The 26,425-nt window shown below is 49.5% G+C and overlaps 2 protein-coding genes across 3 annotated transcripts in view; one reads left to right on the top strand and one right to left on the bottom strand.

The window, feature by feature from the left end:
• The window catches only part of SERPINE2 (serpin family E member 2), a 62,758-nt gene extending 42,911 nt beyond the window's left edge, over positions 1-19,847 (bottom strand). The window contains exon 1 of one of the 2 annotated variants that reach the window (XM_045481464.1): positions 19,601-19,847. The gene's annotated coding sequence lies outside the window, so the exon portion shown is untranslated. Of the gene's footprint in view, positions 1-19,178; positions 19,503-19,600 lie in introns of those variants that run through there. The other variant, XM_045481463.1, reaches the window with a different exon arrangement.
• Positions 19,218-20,966, top strand: LOC123596942 (collagen alpha-1(I) chain-like). The gene is made up of 4 exons (XM_045475154.1): positions 19,218-19,527; positions 19,624-20,102; positions 20,392-20,494; positions 20,703-20,966. The coding sequence occupies exons 1-4, from the start codon at positions 19,218-19,220 to the stop codon at positions 20,762-20,764; spliced, it is 954 nt and encodes a 317-aa protein (XP_045331110.1). The 3' UTR covers positions 20,765-20,966.
• Positions 20,967-26,425: the final 5,459 nt, after the last annotated feature.

Here is a 26,425-nt window from a genome sequence, read left to right on the forward strand (position 1 = left end):
TCTCGCGGTCCGTGAGTTCGAGCCCCGCGTCGGGCTCTGGGCTGATGGCTCAGAGCCTGGAGCCTGTTTCCAATTCTGTGTCTCCCTCTCTCTCTGCCCCTCCCCCGTTCATGCTCTGTCTCTCTCTGTCCCAAAAATAAATAAACGTTGAAAAAAAAAAAAATTAAAAAAAAAAAAAAAAAAAAGTTAAGTAGAAAGATGCACTGAAGTCCCCTTATCCATTTTCAGAGAAATTCTGCGATGGGAGGAACAAGTACATACTCATCCCTAAACTTGCTGTCCCTCCAGGTTCTATGACCCAGTTGGTACAAGTACCCCACCCACCTCCAAGAATCTGAGCCAAAAAGTCTGAGAGCCACCCATTATCTTTCTTTCCCCCATTTGCACCATCAACAAACTATCACTCTACCTCTGACACTGTTCCTGAATGGTCTACTCTCTCTACCTCCTCTGCTCCCAGAGTCAAGCCACCAACGTTCCGGAAAGAGGACATTAGTCCCTGGAAGAGAATACTGGGCTCTTGTACCCACCTCACTGTCTGTACTACCCCAGTGACCTTGCGGACCAGAAGGGCTGACCAGGAACCTTGGCACCCAGACCAGTGTTAAACCCTCTAACAGCATCCCTCGTTCTTACGATGAAATACAGAGTCCCTCCCACGGCCTATGAGTTGGCCTGCCTTGTGCGGCCTTGGAATTTCTTCCAATTTCTTGGAATGAGTTGGCCTGCCTCATGCAGTTCACAGGAGCAGCCGGGCTCTTTCCAGCCTCTGTGCTCATGCTCCCCCCTGAACGGAACACTTGCCATCGTCCCCCCTCCTTGTGCCTGAGAGCGAGGGGCGGCCCGTCTGTCGCGTTCACCGCTCTCCTCCAGCATCCAACATGGCACACGGGACACGGAGGTGCTCAACGTGTCATCAAGTGTTGATGAAAAAAAAAAAGCCGGGCTTTCAGCTATCAGCTTAACTCCCTTCAGGTACTAATGTATTTGGGGCAGTCATTTTTTCTGAAACGAAATTCTAGACAAGGTTTCGCCACTTTGGCCCTATTGGCATTTCAAGCACAAAAATTCATGGTGGGAGAGACTGTCCAGTGTACTGCAGGATGTGGAGCAGCGTCCCTGGCCTCTACCCACTGGATGCTGGTAACACCCCCTCCCCCTGAGTTGGGACAACCAAATGTCTGGAGACACTGACAAATGCTCGGGGGTGAAAGGGAGGATCATCCTGGTAGAGAACCACTGGTCCAGACACAAATTAAAAAGAGGTGGTTAGGACTTTAATGCTGCCCACAAAATACCCAACCGATACTTTGTATCACATTGAGCAGTAATGCATTTTAATAATTACCCAACCGCCATTGACATCATTTCAGTGGAAACATGCATTCCAGGAACATTCACGAACCACCAGGGAGGGGCTGGTTGGTCCGTCCCGAGAGTCAACTCAGCTTTCTGCATCGGTACTGTAGGTGACGTCTGAGGTCACATCAGTACTGTCCGATGGGAAGTGGCTGGTGGAGAATGGTGGGGAGGAATAGGGAGTGAGAGAAGAGTTGGGGGAAGGATGGGGTTCCCCGTATCTGGTAAGAACTTCTGTCTGTATCTGGCACACGAAAACAGGAGAGAGAGACCAGAGAAATAAGAGACCGCCTTCATGCTTGGGGTCTTTCCCCGAGACCACAACCGACAGAACCCGCAGGCAGTCTTTTCACGGTGTGGCAAAGCCCAGGAAGGGAACACGAAGGACTGAATCTCAACCCAGAACCAGCTCCCTGTCCACTGCCAACCCCTTTGACTAATGTGATGCTACTGACATCCTCGTTTTACCTGCCACACTGCAACAATATTTTCAATTATTGGTTAAACTGCAGATGCCCCATGAGTCATTTAAATAAATCTCACATGTATGAAACAGTCAATTGTGTTCTCAGAGCAATTCCCAGCTGTAAAAATAGAGCCACACAGAACATATTTTTTTCTGCAGCTAATTGAAAATACTGCACATATAATGCATGATTTAAAGCACCCAGGAGGAATTCCAATTTGCATTCCCTATTTTAAAATGTACAATCAAGCGCTGTCTTAAAGCGCCCTGCACGTTTAAGTCAATATTGCTCGCCTGAAGCCCCAACCACTTCTAAATTTTCACACTACAAATTGACGACTGAGGATTTTAATGCTCCGAGTGACTTTTAAAACAATGACTTTAATAGAGCTGCGTTTCCTGAGAAAGCACTCAGACTTGACTGGTTCAGACCTCACAGCCCAGACAAAATTCCCAAAATGGCAGCGAGACGCCCACCAGGAAGAAGGGACTGTGTAGAACATCCTTCGCTTGGGAACCCAAGCTGTGATCTCTTCAATGCCCACAGGACTGCTCTGGAGTTAGGAAGGAGGCCTCGATATTCTTGATGGTTGATCAAATGGTGGTTGGCAGGGTATGTGGCAATAAAGAAAGGGGTTGTCAACGTAACAGGTGCCAAAGAAGGAGTGCCCAGACTCTCGGGGTCTGGAGGAAGGGGGCTGCAGAACTCCCGACCATCTTCCATTTCGAATAGAGTTTTAGAAGTTGCACGAAACACTCACGCTACTTCCTACCCAACACCACGGTTCCCTCGGTCCTGCGCCCTAAGTAACACACAATGACAAGGGTGACCGGCAATGTGGCAACAGGCGAGTGATAACCAAACTGACGAGGAACTAAAAGCGTCGGAATTTAAAGTAACAATGGACACTCGACATACAGCTATTGAAGGAATGAAGGTACCACTCGCAAAGTAGTGTTACTCCTTGGATATGCGAACCTTTAACCCCTCGCGTTCGTTCCACAAATTAGGAACCAGAAGTGAGAAGTAATGAAAGGACTCCAAAATGACCTATTTTGATAACCTGTCACCAGGCGCTAATGTCTCATGTTACCTGTAATGAGGACGTAGACATCCCCGCCACCGGAGGATAAAGGCATCTACTGTGTGGAACTGTGTTGACAATTTTTAGCCTCCTGTGCTGATGGTCCAGGAACTTCCCCACAGGCCATTTGGAACAGACCCAGGCTGAGTTCTAGGACTCGGGCCAGGCACCGTCCCGCGTGCTTTCATAAGAGACGGATCGACCAACCTTCCCATAGCCAGCGGGCTTCCCGCGGAGGTGCTGTTGCTGTGGGCAGCGGGCTAGGTGGCTAACGGGCCAGCTTCTCATTCTTCCATCTCTTGGGAGTGTGGTAACCGTTAGCCTCTCTGATCTGCAACATTCCTGGGGCTCCTGATGGAATCCGAGCGTTTCCTCTGTGCTGCATGCCGGCGTCCCCCTAAGTGATGCCATCGGAGGTAGGGGGTGGGGGAGGGCTGGGGGACAACTGAAAAGTCAGCTTCTCTGACATCATGGAAATAGAACACGGCAACATGTGGTGACCCATCCTAGGTTTCTGCTTCGCCCTTGGGCACCGCTGGGTACTTATTTACAATCCTTTCTTCCCAGGGAAACAAGAGGGAAGGCAGGAAAGGGCTGAACTTGTATTGCGGAGCCTGAGAAGGGGAAGGGGACAGCCACGTGGCTCCCTCAGCCTCCCGACACGCCTCCAGGCCCAGGTGGGTTCACGGACAGAGTTGAGGAACGAAAGGCTCAGGGCAAAGAGGCAGGCAGCAACTTTCCTGCCCTCCCTCCAGATATATGAAAGACCGTATTAAAAATGGATTCAGTGGTGGATACGAAGCCGTTATCTTCCCTTTTTCCTTAGAGGAAGGTAGGGCTGCTTTGATGGTAAGTTTCAGTACCCCCAGAAGTGATCCTGGGATACCTGGGCACACTTTCATCCCTTCTTCTTCAGTTTCCCATCTAGTTCTGGTGAGTAAGCTCCCTCTTCACCCAGGCTCGGCTTAAGAGATCCAAAGAACCCCATCGGAGTCCCTCAAGCGGGGCGTTTTCAGCATAGATTACAAGCGAAATAGTTACACAGAGGAGGTTGAGAAAGGGTATGAGGGAATGGTTGCCTGGTCCCCACATTTTAACTTCTGGGGCGGGGGGTGGAAATTAGAGGAGACTGATATCTTCAGAAATAAATCCACATGTTATCTACAGGCACAGAATCTAGAAATACTTCTGAAGTGGAAGAGGGAATGAGGGATACGGAAGAGAAGATAACTAAGTTGGAGAAAGGCTCCTTTTGCTATGATCGCTGAAGTTTTGCTCACCTCTTTCAGTACGAGAGAGGTAAACAAATAAAATCTCCAAGCAATATTTTCAAAGAAGCCTCCTCTACATTTACGTGTTTATTTCTGGCAAGCAACCACCGAACCAGCAAAGTCCTGCAAAGCTCGGAAACCGTCTTAAGGGATGGGAAGTAGGATTTCAAGCTCGGCTTTAGCCGCCCAAATAGGTTCTTCCTTTAGCCCGACTCAATTCCTCTTGCCGAGCTCCCTCCGAATGCCTTCTGAAGGGACGTGGCGGGGCGTGCGTTCAGCTATTTCACAGAAGGAACCTGTGTTGGCGTTAATACAACTGGGGGACAGGCCTGTAGTCTAGTCCCGGGCCTGCCTACCTCAGATAAATTGCGCATACGCTCTGTGACTCAATGACAACCCCTGTCTTCCCTCCCATACCTCCAAAGGTTGCTCTGAGGGTCATGTAAGACATCATCCTGGGCGACGAGGGGACAATTCTCAGGCTCCACGCACCCTTCCCTCATAAGACCAGGCTTTTAACTTTCCCCCATCCAAAGCTAAGGCCCAAGAACAAGGCTTTCTGGAATTAAAAGTCAATGACTTAATGAAAGCTCTCCTTCTTACCTCTGTCTAACCCCTGCTGTAAGATGTCGCAGGGAGGAAACTCTAGGGATGGAGGGGCTGAGCATCTTTCTGTCACGAAGGCACAGTTTATAGGGGAAGAACCGTCCCCCAGTTTCTCAGAGCCAATCACAGAGACCACGTTCACGAACAACGGAGGCTGGCGAGTGGCTGGCTGTGCGGGACACGGGTGGAGAGAAGGGCATTTAGAGAGCTCCTACTGCGCCCACAGCCCTGTGCATGTGTCATCTCACCGAATCTCACACGAGCCCTCCCGGGTACAGCTGAGGTAACAGAGATGAAGAGACAATGGCTGATCTGCCCACAGCACCCAGTGACAAACCACGTGGATATGCCCACAAGTCAGACGCGGCCGGAGGCTTCTGCCAGAGAGGACAGAGCTGTCACCTGCCTCTTCCTTGTCCAATCCCTGGGGTCCTTTCGTTTCTGCAGGCAGAGCTCAGCACTGGCACGGATCCCATTCCCTTCTCCTCCCGCGTGGCGTTCCCAGCATTGCTGACGACGCTCTCCAACACTGGAAGGACACCCCTTCTTGCAGGATAAAGGGCTTCATTTCTTTGACTAAGTTCCAGGCACCACATGTGCTTGAGTAGATGGTTATCTCCCCAATAGGACAGACCTCCTCTTTTCCCAACGAGAAGGTCCCCGACACCTCCCCCTCCTGCCCACCCAAGGTTTGGTCAACCCGACTAAACAAACTTTATGACTACTATGGGATATCACGTATATTGGGATTTAGAAATAGTACTTTTCTTTCCCTTCTCCCCTTCCACGAAGCAGTTTCACTCCGAGCCTTCCCAGACATCTTCTCCAAGCCTGTCATCACTCCGAGCTGTCTCACAACTTTCCCGATCACGTCATCTCCTTTTCGTCCAAGTTGCCTACGATACAGCACTTTTCAAATCTGTGTGCCACGCTGTCACTGAAAAATCTATCTGAAGCCGTGAGAAGCCTTGCACAGGCCATTGGGACTGTTGCCTTCATAGGTGAAAAGATATACATGATTTCCACGGCATGTTACTGAGTGTGTGACTCTTTCATGAAACCCTCAACAGTCTCCATGAATTCACTTGACAGAGAGCGGCTATCGCTCAGCAAACCCATTTTCTTTTGCTTCCCCAACACAGAGCTGGGGCTACGTTTCCTAGCTTCTGCTGTAGGTAGGAGTGTCCATGAGACTGAAACACGGTCAACGAAACGGAAGCAGGACTGCTGTATGGCACTCTCAGACCTGGCCCATCAAAAGCCGCCATATGCAATCCTCCGTGATCTTTCTGCTTCCACCAGCTCGATGCTGACAAGTACCATGACTTTTTGGAAACCGCCTGCTAAATCATATGGAGCCAAAAGATGGAAAGAGGCTGGCTCCCTGAATCTCCAGGATTAGCACAGACATGCCCATCTTGGGATTGATCCAAGTGGAAGTCTGTACCACGGTACACATTTGGGTTTATTTATTACGGCAATTAGCACTACCTTAATGAACACAGCATTCAAAATTTGGCAGTTGTGAAGTCATGACCTCAGAAATAATTACTAAACCTGTGTTCTAATTCTGTGCCTTTTTCTAACCCTTTTGTATCATGCAACCTCTATGAATGTTCATAATAAATATAGACTGAGGGGATGGCAGGCTTATTTGTCCTTCTCCCTTTGTTCCCAAGACTCATTCATGAGTCTCATCCATCTAAGGCTTTTGGTGGACTCTGAATAATGAACTTATCATGACCTTTGTAAGTGGAAGATTTTGAAAGGACCCTAATATGTAGCAACGCCCGATTTCCCCAAAGAACAATTCTGGGGAAATTTTTCACTTCATATTCATGCACACAGTTTTCAAATTAGAAAACATTTATTCACAAAGAAAAATTATACATTTCAGTGTCTTTTAATGACTTATTAAGGCATCGCTTAGACACCATTTTTGCCTTGCATGCCCAACCCAGAAGAGACCAGGCCTGAATGCAGTTCTGTGTTCTCCAGCATCTTGTACCCATGAGTATTCAATGAAAAGAAAAGTTGTGGGGTGCCTGGATGGCCTAGTCACTTAAGCGTCTGGCTCTTGATTTTGGCTCAGGTCATCATCTCACAGTCATGGGATTAAGCCTGTGGAGCCTGCCTAAGATTCTCCCTCTCCCTCTGCCACTCCCCTGCACACGCTCACTCACTTGTGCTCTATTAAAAAAACCAAAAACCAAAAAATCAAAAAAAAAAATTTGAAGAAAACTTGTAAAGTCCCACACCTTTCCAAAGTCATCCACTAAAACTTTTTCTTTTTTTTTCTAAAGACAACTATTCTCTCCTCCATGAAGGAACTACCTGCTTGGATTTAGCCATGGAGAGCACGGAAAGCGACGGAATGGCCAACTCTTATTATTGCTTCAAATCAGTAAGTAGCAATTCCACAAAATTTAAAGCACAAAGAATTTTGTCGAAGGTAGGGTGAAAGAAAAAAGCAAGGGCTGCATTACCCACGAGCGCTAGCTAACACATTTGTGTTTATCAGCTACTTGACAACATTTCACATCGTGCATGGACATACCTCTCCCCCACACAGCCACTCGGAGCAACTGATATTTAAGAAACTTCTTTGCGTAAAGGGCATTAGCATTAGCGCTGCTGAGCCTCCCAGACTCCTTGAAAGCTGGGAGTCATTTCATGTGAGAGGAAATTGACACTCCAAGACTGTCCATCACTCGCCCTCATTCTCAAACCTCGTGGAGTCTCCGGGGTCCTCATCTACAGAACAATCTTGGGCCACCAGCCTTTCAAGGCTGCCAAGAGAACGCAGGAGGGCAATGCACGTAAAGAGCTTCCACAGCCCACAACTTATGCTGCCACCGTGACCGCTCTGGTCGTCGGGGGTCACACACTGCTCTCCTAGAGTCCTTCCCCACGAGGAGGGAGGGGAGAGGGCGTCTGTGCAGCCTTCCCCGTGATTCAGTCCACACCATCCTCTCCAGTCTGACCTCCCGGACATCTCAGAGCACTCATTCTGGCAGTGAATTACTGACCCAGTGCAGTACTAAGGGTCCATCAGGATGATGGGTCTACTCCAGCGGAAGAAGAGCTTATCACTATGGTACTTGATGATAATAAAAAGCTAAGCGATTTTGAGGTATTTTTGCTACTGCATTGAAATCCTCTACAGAAAATGCACCCCCGCACCCCCTTATGGATTCCCCCCCACTACAGTCTACCACGGCTCTTGAGCTGTTAAAGTATCACAGATATGCCCTTTCTACTGAAACATGTAAGGTCCTCAAAGGTCAACTTGTCTTGTGGATACTTCTGTGTGCCTCAGAGGACCCGGCTGAAAAGACGAGTTCTTAAACCAAACGCACCCAAACATGATAGGACGGCCACTTTGAAGTCCTGTGTGGGGCAGATCCATCAAGAGTAAGTCTTGCGGATCTCTTGACTCTCTGGAAATAATCCTCTTTGGGAGGATGGGAGTGAACAACATAGAGGAAAGGAGACAGGAATCAGTCAAGTGACTCTAAGGAATGCACGGTGACTGCTTCCAAGTCAGTGCGGTGTTCTGGGCGCTAATCAAGGATGGGTGACAGGTGATGGCAGTTCTGGCTGCTGTACCTGGACTTGGTGACCGGAGAGGTGACAAATGATAGGAGCAGAGACACGAGTTCTCAACCCGTCTCAGCCCTGACCTTGCCACGTGATTTAAGTCACTATTTCCCATCTCCCTGTCTGTGAAACAGGGACAATACTATCTTTCTATACAAAGAAGGGACTATCCTCATCAGCAACATTTCCTACCTTTGGAAATGAAGCCCAGAGAGGGAAAGTATTTTGTGGACAGAAAACTACTAACTGTACAGGCACCTGGGGGGCTGAGTCGGTTAAGCATCCAACTGTGGATTTCAGCTCAGGTTAAGTAAGATCTCACGGCTCACAGATCTGAGCCCGACAGCGGGCTCTGCAATGACAGCATGGAGTCTGCATGGGATATTCTCTCTCTCTCCCTCTCTCTCTCTCTCTCTCTCCCTCCCTCCCTCTCTCTCTCAAAAGCCCTTCCCTTGCTCTCACCCCCCCCCCAAATAAATACACTTAAAAAAAAAATACTAACTGTAGAGCTGGGGTTTAAACCCAGGTTCATCTGACTCCCAAGTTCACCCCATCCAGCAGCGCTCTGCCCACTCCTCTGTGGGGCCGCCCTGCACTGTCGCTCAGCCACCACTGTTTCGTCTCAGTCAGTCACTGAAACAATGTTTCAGAATCCAAGATCTCCACCGGGAGACAGCAGACCTGGAGTGAATATCCCAGGGGCGAGATTCTCAGCAGAGTGCTGCACACACCCACATCTCCCTCTTCTCACCTGCCGGCCAGGACTAATTTCTACCTTACAAGGGTGGTTGACATTCAAAAGGTCATGTATAAAATGTGCCCGACGTATCTGACCCACTGATGACCCAGGCTCTTTCGTTTCCTTCTTCCCTTTTGAGCTCCTCTGCAGCAGGTACTGTGGAAAGAACCCAGGAGGATAAGACAGACCAAAAAACCCTTGAGCGTTCCTAACGGGGCAGATAAGACACACAGAACTACAACACAAGGTAGAGAGTGAGATAAAAAGCATGATTTTGCCATTGCACATGTAAAAATGTATATATTTATCCTACCCGAGAGAAATGTTAGGCTAATGAGTAACATACACGCACGGCAACCACTGTATTTCCAGCACTTGCTAAATTCATTCACGGTTAGTATGCTGAGCACTTTGATATTCATGATATACCACTGTTCTGCACAAGGACAGGTTTACTATGAATACTTTGGCATTCTCTGGCCAATCCTCCAAATTGATATTTTAATTAAGTGTCATTAAGAAATGAACACAGGTTTGGCCTAAGACGATAGGGGTCTATGAGTAAATTAATTTCAAAGATGAGATCCACACCTTCAGGGAAAGGAAGGTTTAGAATTAAGTCATCACACAGAATCCACCTCCCTGGCATCCCCTATCCCACTGTCCGAGCAACAGTTCAGGTGTGGGCAGGCGCTGAGTGCTGTCTAAAATCCCAAACGGCTCTTTGCCTGTAAAACCCGAAAGTCTCCTCTCAGTGGCAGCAGAAAATACACTTCCTATCCGGGAATGTTTGCCGAGGTTAGCTCCAACGGGCATCGGACCCTTCTGCATAGCGAGGGAATCAAAGAATAATTACGTGACCGTGTGTTTTAAATACATTCAGCGTGTGTTTCAAATGATTATTTCTAGGTATCTGCATATCAATGGGTGGCACTGCCCACCAGACTTTCTCACAGCCTAAAAGACAAGAACAAAAAGAAGGCTCTGGATGCTACACTCGCAAAGGCCACAATATTAAACCAAATAATGTTTCCATGCTGTAGAGACATTTATTGATTCTTCATAACATAAAAAAAAAAAAAAAAAGCCCCCAACCTGACAGCGCTAGCCTGAGGTGTGCCCCCAGAAAGAACTGGTAACACAGCTGTTTATACATCCTCACACGGGGGGTGGGTAGTTTATTTCACGCACCGGCCATCCTTTGCTGCATGGCCAGTACCGGAAGAGGTGGAAGCCTGCAGAATGCAGATGGCCAGCCGATGGCTAGGAGTAGTGCCCGCCCAGAGCGTTGCAGGTCTGGAAACCAAGCACGCGAACTCAACAGGGCGAGTGAGTCATTCGCTCGATCAAAGACACCACGCGAACGTGTGTCCCACAGGAGTGAGCAGCTCACCTGGACTCCTGGGACGGAGGGAACCCCACCGCCACGTCATGTATGCTCTGGAAGTCAGCTCCGTTCTCGTCCCTGTGCTCAGCACCTGAAGTATACGGCCCGCTTCATCCCCACAGGCCTCAGACGTGGATACCTTCATGCCCAACTCACAAGTGAAGAAACTGAGGCTCGGAGAAGTTTAGTGAGTCATCTGTGGCCTCCTGGCCTCTAGCTAGTGACTGACCGAATCGAGATTCAGACCAGTCTGTGGGCCTCCCAGCCCTTCCAAGCCCTTCATACTCTTAATCGCTACACTGCGTAAGGAGACGAGGAGCGGAAGGGGAATGTATGCCATTTGGATGGGACAGATTTTTTTTTTTTTAACGTTTATTTATTTTTGAGACAGAGACAGAGCATGAATGGGGGAGGATCAGAGAGAAGGAGACACAGAATCCAAAACAGGCTCCAGGCTCCGAGCTGTCAGCACAGAGCCCGACGCGGGCCCGAACTCACGGACTATGAGATTGTGACCTGAGCCGAAGTCGGCCGCTTAACCGACTGAGCCACCCAGGCGCCCCGTGGATAGGACAGATTTTGAACAAAAGGCATACATGAAAAAAACAAAACCAAAAAACCCATGAAACAGAAGTTAAACCTCAACCAGTGTCCTAAGCTCCGTCTGTACACGTTTGTGGAGTTCAATTAGGTATCTTTTAAAAGTCATGTCATACTTGTTCTTTGGTGATGTGGACTTTTATCCAGCTCAGCCTAAGTTACTCCCTCGGACTCCGGGTAATGCACTCTACCTTTCTGAGCCAAAGGTCAGTACTAATTTTAGAGTTGGAGTCCCAGGGAAGAAACAAGTGTCTAAGGAATAAACTGGGTGGGGAGCAAGAGCCAGAAAAATGTGACTTCCAACAGAACACACAAATGCTAGCCTCTTCCCATCTGGTGAGTTTTGGTTGTGTTACTTAAGGATCCCATGCAGCCAAGCGGGAACATGGGTCCTTCTGCAAGGAGGCACGGAGTTTCACGAGAACTTCTTTTTGAGAAGTTATAACTATTGACGAGTTCTAAATCTCTGAAAATTCGTGGTATCAGCTCAAACGGCTCACACGTTTACACACCTGGGTTCAGACTCTGGCACTGACACTCACACACACACACACACACACACACACACACACACACACACAGGCTGCACGTCGGGCCATGGATACTTCCGCGCGGCACATGCCTTTCCCAACCGAGCCGGTGGAAAGAACACTAGTTATCTGTCCTACAGGCAGGGATGAGGCCCCAGGAGGCCCCAGATAGCCTCTGCGGACTGAAAACAAATACTAATGGCAGTGGGGGTAACCTGCCTGTCCAGCACACCCCATCCAAGGCTCTTTCCCCTCCTGACCACAGGTCTAAACATGTGACTCAGACTCTGCCCAATCAGAGTATCCCATTCCCCTCATCACAGCCATTGGTCCAGAGAAAGGCACATGACCCGAACTGAGCCAATCAGAGTACCTCCCTAGGATTTTTCCAACTGGCCTGGCAGGAAGCCCCTCTTTCCTCTTGGTCATTGAGGCTGTTGGGCGGTGAGCCTGAAGCTACCTGTGCTTTTGCTTTTGGAGAGGATGAAGACCGCCTGCAATGAGACAGGGAGGGAGAGAGGAGAGCTCTAAAGCCCCGAGTCTCTGGTTTCAGTCCAGGGCCAGAGACACCCCTGCCAATTCAGGATCAGCAATGTAAGCCAATAGGTTCCCCCCTTGTCTTTGCATCATCTATTTTTTTTAGTGTTTATTTATTTTTGAGAGAGAGAGAGAGAGAGCACGAGCTGGGGGGATGGGGGAGAGAAAGAGAGACGGAGACAGACAGACAGAATCCGAAGCAGGCTCCACGCTCCGAGCTGTCAGCACAGAGCCCGACTCGGGGCTCCAACTCACGGACCGCGAGACCATGATCTGAGCCAAAGTCAAGGGTCAGACGCCTAACCTACTTACTGAGCCACCGGGGCACCCCTGCATCACTTATTCTGATAGGGATTTCTGCATTTGTAACCGAAAGACAATGCCGTAGTTAATAGCTCATATAATCCCAACAGTGATCAAATCCTCAAAATAGTTTCCGTCCTAAGTGGAGTCCTTATTTCAAGAATGAAGAATAAATATAGTGGAAGCAAACACTGCCATTATTTATATAGCATTTTCTCAAAACAAAGAACGAGAAATCTATTTTCATTTGCGGTCACCTTGGTTGTTTTCGAGTGGGCTTCGTATTTGGTGTTAAATTCTCTCACATACCACACCCACTTTCAAGATTTGGTCCCTAAAAACTTGGGCGAAAACAAGTGGTTGTTTTTTCTGTAGCTATATTAGCTGGCACTAAGTAGAAAGGGAAAGTGTGGGGAGAAAGTGCTGATGCTATTTTTGGTATGCTCTTAAGAGAAATTCCCCAGGTTACCAGAGTTCTGGCTGCAGCGATGGGGGGAGGGCATTACAAAAACAAAACAAAGTACATTTACCAAGATTTGCAGTCACTACAAGAAATCCTTTCTGCCTTTTCATGGGATTTTGGTTTTCCCCTGTTATAGCAAAACCTCCTCCACATTATCTTTCTCCCACAAATTAACTAATAAAAATAGAAAGGCACAGTGGATTCCAATTCTCAAATGATCCCTTCTGAAGCAAAGGGCAAAGGCTGAGGTCAAACTGCAGCAAGAGCATGAGGTGTTCCTGCGCTGATCTTGACCTAGGGCGTCCACCCCAACCGTTGAAGGAATTCAAGGATGAGACAGGGACAGGGACACGTTTGTCAAAATGCAGAACGGAAGCTGCAAACAGAGGATTGCTTCGGCTGGGTGTACATCCCCATGCACAATGAAGAGTCCCAGAAGGAACACCAACCTCTCTGCCCTGGGCTTACATCCAGACCTAGAAACCCAAGAGCAGAACAAGGGAAGAATCATTGACGATGTAAATAGACTTGCCCCGTTGAGTGAAAGGCAGCGTTTCTCAAAAGAGAAACAAAATACTACTCTTTCAGTGTTCTTACATAAATTGTGAACTTATACATAAGAAACCACCTAAAGATGGAGTTTATTGCATTTGAATCCACTCCACACCTAAAGGTATTTTATTATTACTATTTTTTAACCCAATGCTGATTTGCAGATCAGACATGCAATCTACTCATGAGGAAAGATGGTTCTGGGAAGAGAAGATAGGCATATTCATGGGTGGAGAAATGGTTTACAAAAAAGATCAAGTATAGGGGACCCAATGTATTTAACATTTTTATAAATGCCTTTAAGTGGGAAGACCAACTCGATCTTCACGCTGGCCCTCAATGCCATTTCTGAGTACAAAGGAGCCAAGCTGGATGATTTCAGAGACTTAGGAGAGAGGGATAAGAATTTCATGTAGATGAACACAAAACAATGCATTTAAAAAAATTCACCTAGATCTGATATATTTAGGAGAAAGCTGGGTCAAAAAGAAAAATAAGTCAGGAAGTTACATTTTTTTTTTTTTAATGACATCTTTGAGATCATAATTTCATCACACCCATTGTATAGACAAAAAAATTCAGTCCTGGAGGACTAACTATACAAACCCCTGGCAGCACAGCCCAGACTCTCTCCCAACTCTTCTCATCAAACTTGACTGAAGACATTAGCCAAAAAAACTACCAAGGGGGTGGGGGGAAGTCAGCAAGAGGGCAAGCATTACCGCTACCGAAAAGGTTCACGGAAATAAACCAGAATGCATTCTCTCCTACCTTGTACAAACCACAAAACAGGGAGTACGGCCCAGCCAGTGGACCTCAAGGAAGGCTGAACCAAGCCCAAAGAGGTTCAGATGAGGATAGCTGAAGCGAACGTAGAGATGGAAGTACTTCTGGGTTAGATTTTTGCTTTTCTTCTAAGTAATGTTCTATCTCAAAAGTCACGAGGAATCAAAGATTTTCTTGTTTTTAATTTTTGCTTTTTTACATTTATGTATTTTTGAGAGACAGAGCACAGGTGGGGGGAGGCCGGAGAGAGAAGGAGACCCAGAATCCGAAGCAGGCGCCAGGCTCTGAGCTCTCAGCACAGAACCTGACGCGGGGCTTGAACCCACAAACCACGAGATCGTGACCTGAGCCCGAGTCGCACACCTAACTGACGGAGCCACCCGGGTGCCCCTCCCCCCCCCTTTTTTTTAACGTGAAGAAATATATTTAATGCAGAAGTACCAGGACAAGAGTGGAGGTCTGGGGGTGGGGCGGAGGGGAGAGGCCCCCTTCAAGCCCAAAACACGAGCACTAGTTCATAAAGCGTGTAGTAAACTTAAGAAAAATAGAAGTACGGTTCAGTTCAGATACCTGTTAAGTGCCTCTGGGTCACGCACCACTGGCTGGTGCAAATGAAGCTAAAATACAGGAGACCTTCATTGCACTTGGAGTCTAGTGGGTACAATCTGTAGGTATGACACAGTTACTGCCATCAGAGAGGCCTCCACGGGGCAGGGTTTACATGTGTATGCACACTCCACACATGCCATAGAGGGCTGGGGATAGTGATTTTCAGGACAGACTTTTCTGGAACAGGGGACCATGGACCTGAGTCTTAAAAAGGGGGGAGTTAGCCAGACAGTGAACCAGTGAATGCAGAAGGTGGAGAGAGAATTCTAGGCAGAGGTCCAGTAGGAGCAAGGGGGCCTGGGCAGCCCCGTGGGGTGAGGAGTCCGCAGGAGGTCAGTTTTGCAAGAACATCAGGTTTTGGAAAGGCAGGGCAGGGAGGTGGGAAGAAGACGAAGAAAACTTAGACTCTCCCATGTCATCACAAAGGGCCAGCAATCTGAGGAGTTGCTGGCAAGAGTGGCAGAGCACCGTGGCCAGTTCTCTGGCTGAGTGCTGGGGAGCTCTGCGGCACAACTGTCCAAAGAGTGAGCCCGGGAGCACAAGGCCGGACTCTGGACACCATGTATGAAATGGGGCCGCCACGTTCCAGGGGCTGAAGGGTCCCAGGAGAGTAGGGAGACGCGGAATCCACCCTGTCCCGTCCACTCCCAAGGCAGTTGTCAGGAAGGAGGAGGGTGGTGAGGTCTGTGGACATGATTTATAAACAGTGGAGACTGCATCTCGACCCAGGTGAGGCAACACTACGATTCACCACCCTCCCTACAGAGGCTCACAAGCGTTTTCTGAGACACTGAGGAATGACACCTTATAAAGACGGTAGTTTACCTTCCAGTTTGAGACAGCTAACCTGCGACACGATGGAGCCGCTCCTCCAGAGTCAGGGTTTGCCCCAAAGGCATGAGGGAGGCAGAGTTTTCATCAGGAGGGACACAAGCAGGGGTGCCTGGCTGGCTCAGTCCCTTAAGCATCTGACTTCCGCTGAGGTCATGATCTCATGGTCTTGTGAGTTCGAGCCCTGTGTCGGGCTCTGTGCCGACAGCTCAGAGCCCGGAGCCTGCTTCGGAGTCTGTGTCTCCCTCTCTCTCTGCCTCTCCCCTGCTGGCGCTCTCTCTCTCTCTCCCTCTCAAAAATAAACATCTAAAAAAAAAAAAGAGGGACAGGAGCAGATTCGGACTTGGGGCGCTGGATGAAAGTCATCCCAGCACATGTGGGAGATGGCTGAAAGGGGTGCAAAACTAGGTATAAGAGACGTGGCAGGGTGCCATATAGTTAGGCACCAGGGATTCACAGGCTGTCGATGGTCTCCCAGCCTCTGGGTGCTAACTCCAAAGCCCACAGGAACCAGGAAGCTCCTGTAAATGAGGACCACAGGTCCCGAAGAAACCAGGAAGGAAGCCACCTCCAGCGTAGTTGGGCAATGGAAACTCCATGCCAGCCATGGGTTGCCGCATGGGATTGTAGGCCTCATGTTCCTTCCGGGTCTTCTGATTTTTTTAGAGAAGCTATAAATCCAGGCGACATTTTAACATTTCTGATACGAACCCAATTTTTGTACACTTCGTTCAGGCCAACAACACATCTGCCCCCTGGAAATGGCACACTGGCTACCATTTTGCTGGTTCTGGACCCTGAAGCCGGGCGGGGCCACCGTGACTAGAGCAGAGGTCTGTGGAACTTCTCACCGCGTGGAGAAACAATAGGACCTGGTGACTGCATGGGGGGGGGGGGGTGCTGGAGGAGTCTGGCATTACCAGGAGGTTCCTGCTTTAATACCCTAGTGACTGGCCAAGCCACCACCACCACCAAAAAAAAAAAAAAAAAAAAAAAAAAGGTGACAAATTTTGGCCAACGATGAAATGGGTATGGGGTGAATGGTGATATGGTAATAACTTCAATCAGTCTTAGACACATGGTGGGGTTTTTTTTGTTGGTTTTCTTTTTCTTTTTCTTTTTTTTTTTTTTTTTTTTTTGCCTACAGGGCACAGATAAGCCACCAGACTGTAGGCAACTAGCTGGAGACCCCAATCTGGGACTCACTTTGTACTGGAGATAGCTGAAGCTGTGGGGAATGTGGTTCATCCCATGACTCTACGTAGAGCAGAACGGGGGTCAGGGCAGAGCCCTGGGTAACCTCAGGAGGTACTGGAGAGGAGGCAAGGGAGGCAGAGGGAAAACCAAGGGGACATGGCAATTAGGGAGGGGGGGGGGGAAGGTATCAGGAAGGTAGGAAAGGTCCGCATCCAATGGCGCACGGAGACTGAGAGGGAATCTGCAGGATCACCATTCAGGAATCACAGGGTCTTCTCCTACTCTGGGGGGGCCTCTGGCCAGCTTGCAGGGAGTGGAGAAGAAGAAGGGAGCGACTGGAGAAGCGTTAACTTGCTTAAGAAGCCTGGGGAGACACAGTGGTCACTGGGGACAAGGTGGGGGTGCAGGCAGGAGCAGGGCTATGGCATTCTAAAAATACCGTTCAATAAGAGTTCACAGGGAGATACTAGGCAGTGCCACTTGGCACGCCAAAGAGAGGCCTTCCCTCTAATTTTCCCTAAGTTCCCTGCCCCAGCTCCTATGATTCTGTCCTATTTATTTTATCAAAGCAGGATTACGTTTGCTTTTTGTCTATTTCCTCCCCCAAGAATGGCCATTCCAAGACAGATGCCAGGGACCCGCTATATTTGCCACATCAGGACCAAGCAAAGCACCTGGACACAGTAGATGCTTACGAAGGTTTCTCGGGTGAGGGGGTAAATTGGGAAAGGTTTGCAGGAGGGAAATGGGGTAGGACACGGAAAGACTTCAGCTCAGTGGCCCCCGCTTTCCTGGTAGAGCCGGCCGCGATGTCACCTGTCACACGGGAAGGAGGGAGGGGAAGAAGTCTCATGTGTTGAGGAAGAGTTGCAGTGGGAGCACCGGTTGGCCACCTGGAAGACAGGAGCTTGTGGCTGAGACATTCAGACAATGAGGTTCCTGATTTCAGAAGATGAGGATCTCTGAGCGAGGGCAAGACTTGGATGTAGTCAGGGGACCCAGTCGCTAGAGTGCATGGAGGTAACCTCATTTAAGATGGTCACAGAAGTGAGACTAGAGAGTGCGCCCTCCATGGACTTTGGGACCCGAGGGACAGAAAAAGCCCAGCCAAGGGCCCCCAGGCCGAAGGAGAAGGACTGGTTGGCAGAAGATGGCCACACGGAGGGGTAGGTAGGACGTGGCTCATGTCCAACTCTAACACCTCAATCTCTCTGACTGGTAGTTAATCACCCATGTGCGGAACTTAAAAACTAATGTCCTTTGGAGACTGAGTCATTTTTGCCCTTTTAAAATTACACTAACATGTGAAGTTCATAGGAGGCGGAGATTTTCTGCTTAAATTCGCTTTTGTTCAGAATAAAATAAAATATGGAGGACATCTTTATGACCTTCGGTAATTGCCCCCCATAGTACAGTATTTTCAAGCGTCATTTTAATACAGAATCAAAATTTGAGAGTTGAAAGGATCCCTAGATTCTTTGGGTTAACACCTTCATTTGCATAGCTGAAGAAAATTTTTTGCTGAAATACTTGCAAACAGCAATAATTACTGATTTAGATATGCAGACAGCATTGAAAATATCTTCAATGTTTGAACTGTGCTTTAGATATACAAATTAGCAATGCTTACATTTCTTCCAGTCATCTCTGTTCAACTTTGGATAGAAAATCTCTAAAGTACAAAATTACCACGTAAATTATTCCTGAACAGTTCAGAAAAGTCAACTGCTTCCCGGCTTGAAAGCGGACGTCAAACCTTCAAACACCTTTTTATGTTGGTGCTAAATATAAGCGCGGTCTCTGCAAAGTGGCCAAAGCAAGACACGGCAGCGTTTGCGATTTCTCAAGAGAGACACACACGAAGATTATTTTTCGTTCATTAAAACACTAAAACCTTCAGTAGCGTCTCCCATAATACCTGAAGGTGGAGTGCTATCTTATGTAATAGAAGCCCTCCATCCCCGCTCAGTTGGGAGGCAAATTAAATACCTAATTCCGCCCAGAATTCCCGAGTACTTTCACCTTACCTGTAGCCACTGATCGCTGCCTCGATTCCCATTTCTACAGATGGTGCAAATGGCAAAAATCTGCTCCATGGGGCTGAGTTGATTGTCAGAGGCCAATTTAAAGGCTCTGCCCCAAACCACTGGTCACCCCCACCCGGCTCGGCCAGCGGTAAACACAAGAGTCGGTTTGTCTTTTCCCCATCGGGCAGCGCACACGCCAGGCACGGGGTGGGGGGACGCCTGCCTCGTACCTGGGTACCTCAGGTTCAGGGTCACCGGCGCCAGCGAGGATGCGCCGGCGGAAACCACGCGGGCCCCGGGGCTCCCCGGCTGCGGGCACACCTGGACGCCACGGCCGTCGCGGCCCCTCCTCGCCCGGCCCGGGTCGTCCTCGGGCTCCCCGCGGGCCGGGCGCGGAGCCGGGCGCGCATGCAGCCTCGGCCGAGGCAGCCCGAGGCGGGCTGAGAAAGTTCCTCCGCCTCGACGTCGCCGCCCCGGGGCCCCGCTCGCCCCGCTCGCCCCGCACGCCCCCCGGGCCGGGCGCAAGGTCGCGGAGCGGGGCGGCGCGCGGAGCTCCGGCACCGTGGCCGGCGCAGGGGGGTAGGGAAAGGGGAGGAGGGACCCCCGCCGGCCGCGCCCCTCCCGCCCCCGGGCGCCCGCAGCCCGTACTCACCGCCCCTCGCTCGGGATCCCCAGGTGGCGGCGGCGGCCGAGGGCGGCGCGGCCCGAGCCGGAGCCGGAGCCGGAGCCGGAGCCGGGTGGCGGCGGGGCGGAGAGTCGGAGGACGGAGAGCCGCGGCGGCGGCGGCAGCGAGGCAGGTCCGGGAAGCGGAGAGGCGGCGGCGCCTCCTGCCCTCGCAGCGCAGCCCGGCCGGCCCGGCAGCCCCACAGCGCGAGCTGGGCGGTCGCGGCGGCGGGGGCTTTATCGCCGCCCGCCCCGCACCCGCCCCTTCCTGCCGCCCCCGCCCCCGGCCCGCCCCGCCCCGCCTTCCCGCCGCCTCCTTTGTGTGCCAGCGGGCCGCAGCGTCCCCGCGCCCGCACGCTGGGACGCCCCCACTCCGGCCGCGGCCGCGCGGAGGCCGCCCCCCAGGGCTCCACGTCGCGGGGCTGCGCCCGGAACGCGCCGGAGGCCGCGCCGAGCTCGAGGTGCGGCGCCAGCCCCGGGCCGAGCTGCACGTGGGTCGCCGGGGTCCGGGTGTGGGTGCGTGTGTGTGTGGTGTGTGTGTGTGTGTGTGTGTGTGTGTGTGTGTGTGCGTGCGCGCGGAGAGGGAGGGACCCTAGGGCTCGCGGCGCGTCCCGGGGATGCTGGCAAGTCGTGTTGGCTGCACCCCTCCCCCCACCCCCGGGAGGGGACGGGGCGGGGGGGGGGGTGCCCCGGGACAGTGCCCACCGGGCGGGGTGATGGGGGTAACGGTGCCAGGTCTCGGCCGGGGAGGGGCAGATGACCCCGCGAGGCGCTTCGCAGGGTGCCCCACAGCCGACTTCTCCTAGGTGGGCCGGTCGCCGGAGGCAGATGGCAGACAAGGGAATCCGGAAATCTGGAGTCGTGGCTGCGGTGACAGCGCGAGGTACCCGCAGAGTCCTGGGAATCCGGCCCTTCCCAATCGCTAACTAAAACTGCTGGGACCTTGTGCGCGACAGAGGCGCAGACCCCAGAGGCCTGGAGACGTAGCACCCTCAGGCTCCCAGCTGCGTTACCTGGCTTGCAGTCCTCCTTTGCGCCAACTTGGGTTTGTGGGGACACAACTTTAATGACATAAGCCCTGTTGCCCTCAGTGCAGAACCCGTGCCAGCAGGCCCACGGCTCCAACTGTGAGAAGGAAATGTGGCGAATCTAAGACACGGCCGTGAAATGAGGTTGCGTCTACTGATGAGAGCAACTTGGATGATCTACACTTGGTGTGTGGGCGGCCATGCTAGACGGTGTGTGCCTGTCGGGGTGAAGGAGTCACTTTCAAAAGTGTGAAATCTGGGCCAGCCTAAGGGTATTCACAGCCTCTCTTATAGAGAAATATGCTAGGGAAGGTTTGGCTCTTAAAAAGGAAACAGTCCACCGAAAGAAAACCTGTTTCATTATTTTACAGTCATGCCTAATATTCATATTTAATTACAGGGCAGGATATAAATGCTTTTTCCTTGTCCTCTCTGCCTAAAATGCTCCCCCTAGCCCCCATGATCTTCTCATCACTGCCTCCTTATACTTCAGGGCACCACTCAAGTGTCACCTTCTTTCTCGAGGAAACCTTCCCTGACCGCTTGACTTGAAGTCACTCCTTCTCTTCTCCAATTTATTAACTTTCTTCATAGAACTCATCATCATTTGGGTTTTTTTTTTTTTAACATTTTTTTTTTCTTGGCTACTTGTCTTCTACTCTTCCTCCTTAGGAAATATGCTTCCAGAAAGCAGGGAAGAGAAACCAGTTCACATGGTTTTCAACTCACCCCGTCCCTAGTGCCTCGAGCCAACACTACCCATAGAGTAGTTGCTCAATAAATGTTTGTTGACTGGTGGGTGAACAGGGCCAAGTGACTACAGACATGGTAAGTACTGCCCGGGGAACAGTGTTAGGGCTTACTCTAGCCTGGGAGGGCCAGCCGGACCTGGGAAGAATGACATGAAGCCAGGAAGCTAGAGGAGAAAAACCCGGAGGTGGGAATGAGCTTGGTGTGTTTGAGAAACTGGGGACCAGCCTCTTCCAGATGGAAGGGAGTCATTCAGGAGCCTAGCGAATGGAGAAATAAGTTAGAACCAAGAAGCGTGGGTAGAGCCAGCTTCTGAAAGCCTGCTTGATTCCCTACATCCATTTCTGTCTCAATCACTTTTTTAACTGAAAATTCTTATGGAGATAATTGTAGGTCCTCGTGCAGCTGTTAGAAATAATACAGAGAGGTCCCTTGTATACTTTATCCCGTTTTCCCCAATAGGAACCTTTTGCAAATCTATCGTAGAGTATCACAATCTGAAGGTTCACACTGATAGGTTGACTTAGATCTGAAACACTTCGGTTCAATTTTTGCCATTGAAAATTTTTAGTAAAGTTACTCTTCAGTTTTTGAAAGAATGCACAGAGACTCTTTTGAGGGGTTTCGGCCTCTGGTCTTAACGGAGCCAACATTTTTGAGGGAGGGGAAATGATTTATTTTTAATCATTAGGGTCCGAATTCTCCAGCTATAAAAGACCGAAATCTTGGGGACTTACCTCTTTTGTTTACATTTTAATGACTGCCACTCACTTCCCTGTTCTACCCAGTACTGTCAAGGGAACATTTTGAGCAATAGTGTACATGACTTGTCAGTTCTGAAATCAGACAGGATGCGGTGTTAACTAATCTCCTAAACTAAGCCCAACCACGAATGTGCCTTTCTCTTTTCCTTGGACATTGGATGGGACTGCCAATGAGTGTCTCCCAAAGGGAAGCGATTCAAGACAAAGACCCATTCTTCCAGTAGGATATGTGGGGAATACCAACTATGCTTGTTACAGAATGTGCATGGCTGGTGTTGGCTGGCCCTCCTCATGCCAGCAAGAGGATACAGAAGCAACCTCCTAAGCTCTCCATGACATTCAAGTGATGAGGCAATTTGACATCCGTCACTCGGGAGCTGCCCCAAAGAAGCTGTGTTCCTTCCTCGGGCAGTTGGTGCCCATGAACGACCGTTCTTCTCACATGGGAAACATTTGAGAAACCCAAATTGTTTAATGCTCCTACCTCCCTCTTCCTTTGTGATTCACACTCACAGCAGAATTTCATTTTGTCCTTCAGTTGTGTGGCTTGCCCTAATCCTCAGATAGAGCTTCAAATTGTTTATTCCTTTAAAAAAAAATTTCAAAAGTGACCTGGAATTTAGCCAGCTGCAGCCAGTCTCTGAGTTTGGCTTTGTGTCCATAAGCTGCAGTTGAGAGAAACGCACGAAATGCCCAAACAGAATAAAACAAATGATCTATTTAGTCTCGTTTCCTCTCTTGGAAGAGATCCAGTGTTGAGTGCTTTGGAAGAAGACGAAAATCCCCCTGCCCCACCCCCACCGTTCCCCCCCCCCCACCCACCCAAACAGTATGACCTTGTCTTTAGGTAAAAACCATCCCTACCTTCCAATGGGTGGTGGTGTTTTGTCTGGAAGAGTGACCCATGTCACAATAGTAAGATAGTAATAGTTGCTCCTCTCCTATCTAACCCCTGTTTAAAAACACATTAAACCACTTGTTACACAACATCACGGATGCAAATGTTGTTGCATAAGATTGTTTTAACCAGGGGAAAGGAGACTGGTTATAACAGTTCACTTAGACGATTAGTTTTCTGGGATTGTCGCATTGGGTGTGATTTTTTTTTTTTTTTTTTTTTTTTAAGCTTACAAAAGGCATTTGTCTTTTTATTTCCCTTTCTGGTTGGCTTTTAAATAAATCCAATTTTCTTTTTCTGTAACTTCTGAAACAGATTAAACCAGAGCATCAATTCACACCTTCCCATTGTCGTCACTACTTTCCACAAGAGCCTCGGAGAAAAGACATTACTAAGCGCAGGGCTGAGAATTATTTTGTACTCGTGTTTGGCCAAAGAGGATGGAAAGCTCTCGGTGCTGAGGATCACTGCGATACTGACCCCTTCAATCACCAACCTATGTCTTCTTCCTGCCCCCGCCCCTCTGACCTCCCTTCTTTCCTGCATCACTGCGTCCTCTGCCTCTCTCTCACCACCACCCCCCGCCCTTCTTTTTTTTTTTTTTTTTAATTTTTTTTTTTTCAACGTTTATTTATTTTTGGGACAGAGAGAGACAGAGCATGAACGGGGGAGGGGCAGAGAGAGAGGGAGACACAGAATCGGAAACAGGCTCCAGGCTCTGAGCCATCAGCCCAGAGCCTGACGCGGGGCTCGAACTCACGGACCGCGAGATCGTGACCTGGCTGAAGTCGGACGCTTAACCGACTGCGCCACCCAGGTGCCCCAACCCCCTGCCCTTCTTGAGAAGGTTACCAGTAAGTTCCAATGGTGGCAGCCCCATCCGTTTTTCACTGTCCTTTATCACCCTTGATCACTTGGCGGCATTTAACTCTGGTGTTTTGCCCCTTTTCGAAATGCCTTAGCCTAACCTCCCCTTCCATTTTCTTGGCCAGCCTTTATCTTTCCCTCATCAGATCCCCCGCCTCCTCCCTTTCGTGTTGTGGTGCCAGTTGCTAGCAGCTCTCTCTCCTCTGCACACTCTCTCCATGGACCGAACATTGACTGGTGTGGCCACTCAGCATCCCCTCCCCGCTGTCTTTTAATAGCCAGTTCTGGTTTCCTTTGGAAGATCACCACTCCTGCATTATGTACCCCATTGTTGGGAATGGAAGACAAGGTGTCCTTACTTCCTTTAGCCAAGGGGTGGGTATATGACCAAGCCAACAGGATCCCCTCCCAGGACTTTGAATCCTGAGGAGTCGGGCAAATAGTTGGAGCTGACTCATCTCAGCTTGACCAGACTGTTCGTGAATTCTTCCCACCTGGGCACCTGGAACCTCCATGGCTCCTGCCCTTTCTGAGGAGAGGTGCACAGTAGACTTTTCATTTCTTCTAGGTTTTCCCACATCTAGCCAGATTTGGTTTCTTTTGCTTACGACCCAGGACCCCTAACTGACATGTCCTAGATGTGTGGCGCCTCAGTTCTGAACGAATTCCAAACCTGTTGTCTACACATGACTTTGACCTCTGTCCCCGGCTCCTACTCACACATCTCCAAATGCCCGGCAGACCCTTCCACTTGATATTCCCTCATCGCCTCCACCTAACAAGTCTAATGCTGACTTATCCTGTGCCACCCCAAAGCACCTCCTCCCCTGGCACCCCCCCAAGTGTTTCTGAGGAATGACCGCCCTTGGAACGAAGCCAGAAAGATGGGACTAAGTTCTGACTCCTCCCCTTCCCTTTATGCATCCACATCCAGCCATTCCCTGGGCGCTATTTATAGTTTTTTCGCCCCAAATCCCTCTTATTCTCCCATTTCCCCCCCCCCCTCTTTTCCTAATTCAGACCCTTCTCACTTTATGACTGTACTACTCCAATGGCACCCTAGCCATTCTCTCAGCTCCCAGATTCTACCCACCGTTGCCAGCTTCAACCATGCTACCCCCGCTTAAAATACGTCCATGTTTATCACTAAGGTCCAAATTCCTTGGCTTAGGCAATCTTCTTTGGAGGTTATGGTCACAGCTTCTGGAATTAGACCACCTGTGTTCAAATTCTCTTCTCACCACTATGTGGTTTCTTTCTTTCTTTCTTCCTTCCTTCCTTCCTTCCTTCCTTCCTTCCTTCCTTCCTTCCTTCCTTTTTTTTGTAACTTAACCTCTGAGCCTAAGTTTCCTTATCCATAAAGTGGAGGATTGTGATAGTATAACCTTAACATAGATTTATGTGAGAGTTGAGTAGTTAATCCATGAAAGGGGTTCAGCTGAGTAAGCTAGGTAAATGCCCAATAAAAAATTATTACAATGAAAGCTCTCCACAATTCAACTCCAATGTACCTCGCTCGCCTTATTTTCTCATTTTTTTCTCTAAGATCGTCCTAAGGGCTTTACTAATGAGACCTGAATTCCTCGCCCAAATTCATATTGTAGTTTTTTTACCGTGACACCATTGTTCAAACCGTTCTCTCTGCTCCAAATACCTTTTTCTTGTTCCATCTGGATAAGTTAAATGGTCTTGCACTACAAACCATCTCAATCGTAATGGCTTAAAGCAACCATTTGTTCATGATTCTGTGGGTTAGCTGGTCAGGCTTCCACTGAATGGTTCATCTCTGACTCACCAGTGTTGTCCGACCTCACTCACATGTGTGGATGTTCAGCAGGGATGGCTGGAACCCTCTGCCATCTCTCTCCTCTAGTGTTTTCATCTTCATGGGCCTTTCTCCCTTGTCATATTTCAGACTGAAGGGGTTCCCTCAACATGGATTTTTCCAGCAGTAGCTCAAGAGTCCAACAAGAGGGTGAAAACAGAAATTGCAAGATCTCTTAAGGGCTAGCCTTGGATTTAGCGCAATGTCGCTTTTTCTGCGTTCACAACAGGTCACAGAGCGATCTCAGATTGAAGGAGCAGTGGACGACCTCTTGATGAGAGGTGTAGTAATCACCTTGGACTGCCATTAACAAAATACCATAGACTTAGAGGCTTAGATAATAGATTCTCTCAAAGTTCTGGGGGCTAGAAATCCCAGACCAAGGTACCATCAAGGTTGGTTTCTGGTGAGATATCTTGTCTTGTAGTTTGCTGCCTTCTTGCTGTGTGCTTACGTGGTCTTTGAGAGAGAGATAGAGAGGGGATCTTCTGTGTCTCTTCCTCTTCTTATAAAGACCACTTCCACTGGATTAGAGCCCCACCCTTATTGTCCTCATTTAACCTCAATAACCTCCTTTAAAGCCCTACCTCCAAATATGGTCACACTGGGGCCTGGGGTTTCAACATACAAACTTTGGAGGCGCACAATTTAGTCTATAACAAGAGGAGTGAAAAAAATCACA

Source organism: Leopardus geoffroyi, chromosome C1 (assembly GCF_018350155.1).
Source record: "Leopardus geoffroyi isolate Oge1 chromosome C1, O.geoffroyi_Oge1_pat1.0, whole genome shotgun sequence".
Lineage (NCBI taxonomy): Eukaryota > Metazoa > Chordata > Mammalia > Carnivora > Felidae > Leopardus > Leopardus geoffroyi.

What these genes read in the sequence shown, in the direction of transcription:
- LOC123596942 (XM_045475154.1), top strand. Translation starts at nt 19,218, where the DNA reads ATGCGCCGGCGGAAACCACGCGGGCCCCGGGGCTCCCCGGCTGCGGGC. An exon ending in ACCGTGGCCGGCGCAGGGGG is followed by an intron (nt 19,528 to 19,623) that starts GTAGGGAAAGGG and finishes CGGGATCCCCAG; the next exon opens with GTGGCGGCGGCGGCCGAGGG. An exon ending in AGCCCCGGGCCGAGCTGCAC is followed by an intron (nt 20,103 to 20,391) that starts GTGGGTCGCCGG and finishes GGCGCTTCGCAG; the next exon opens with GGTGCCCCACAGCCGACTTC.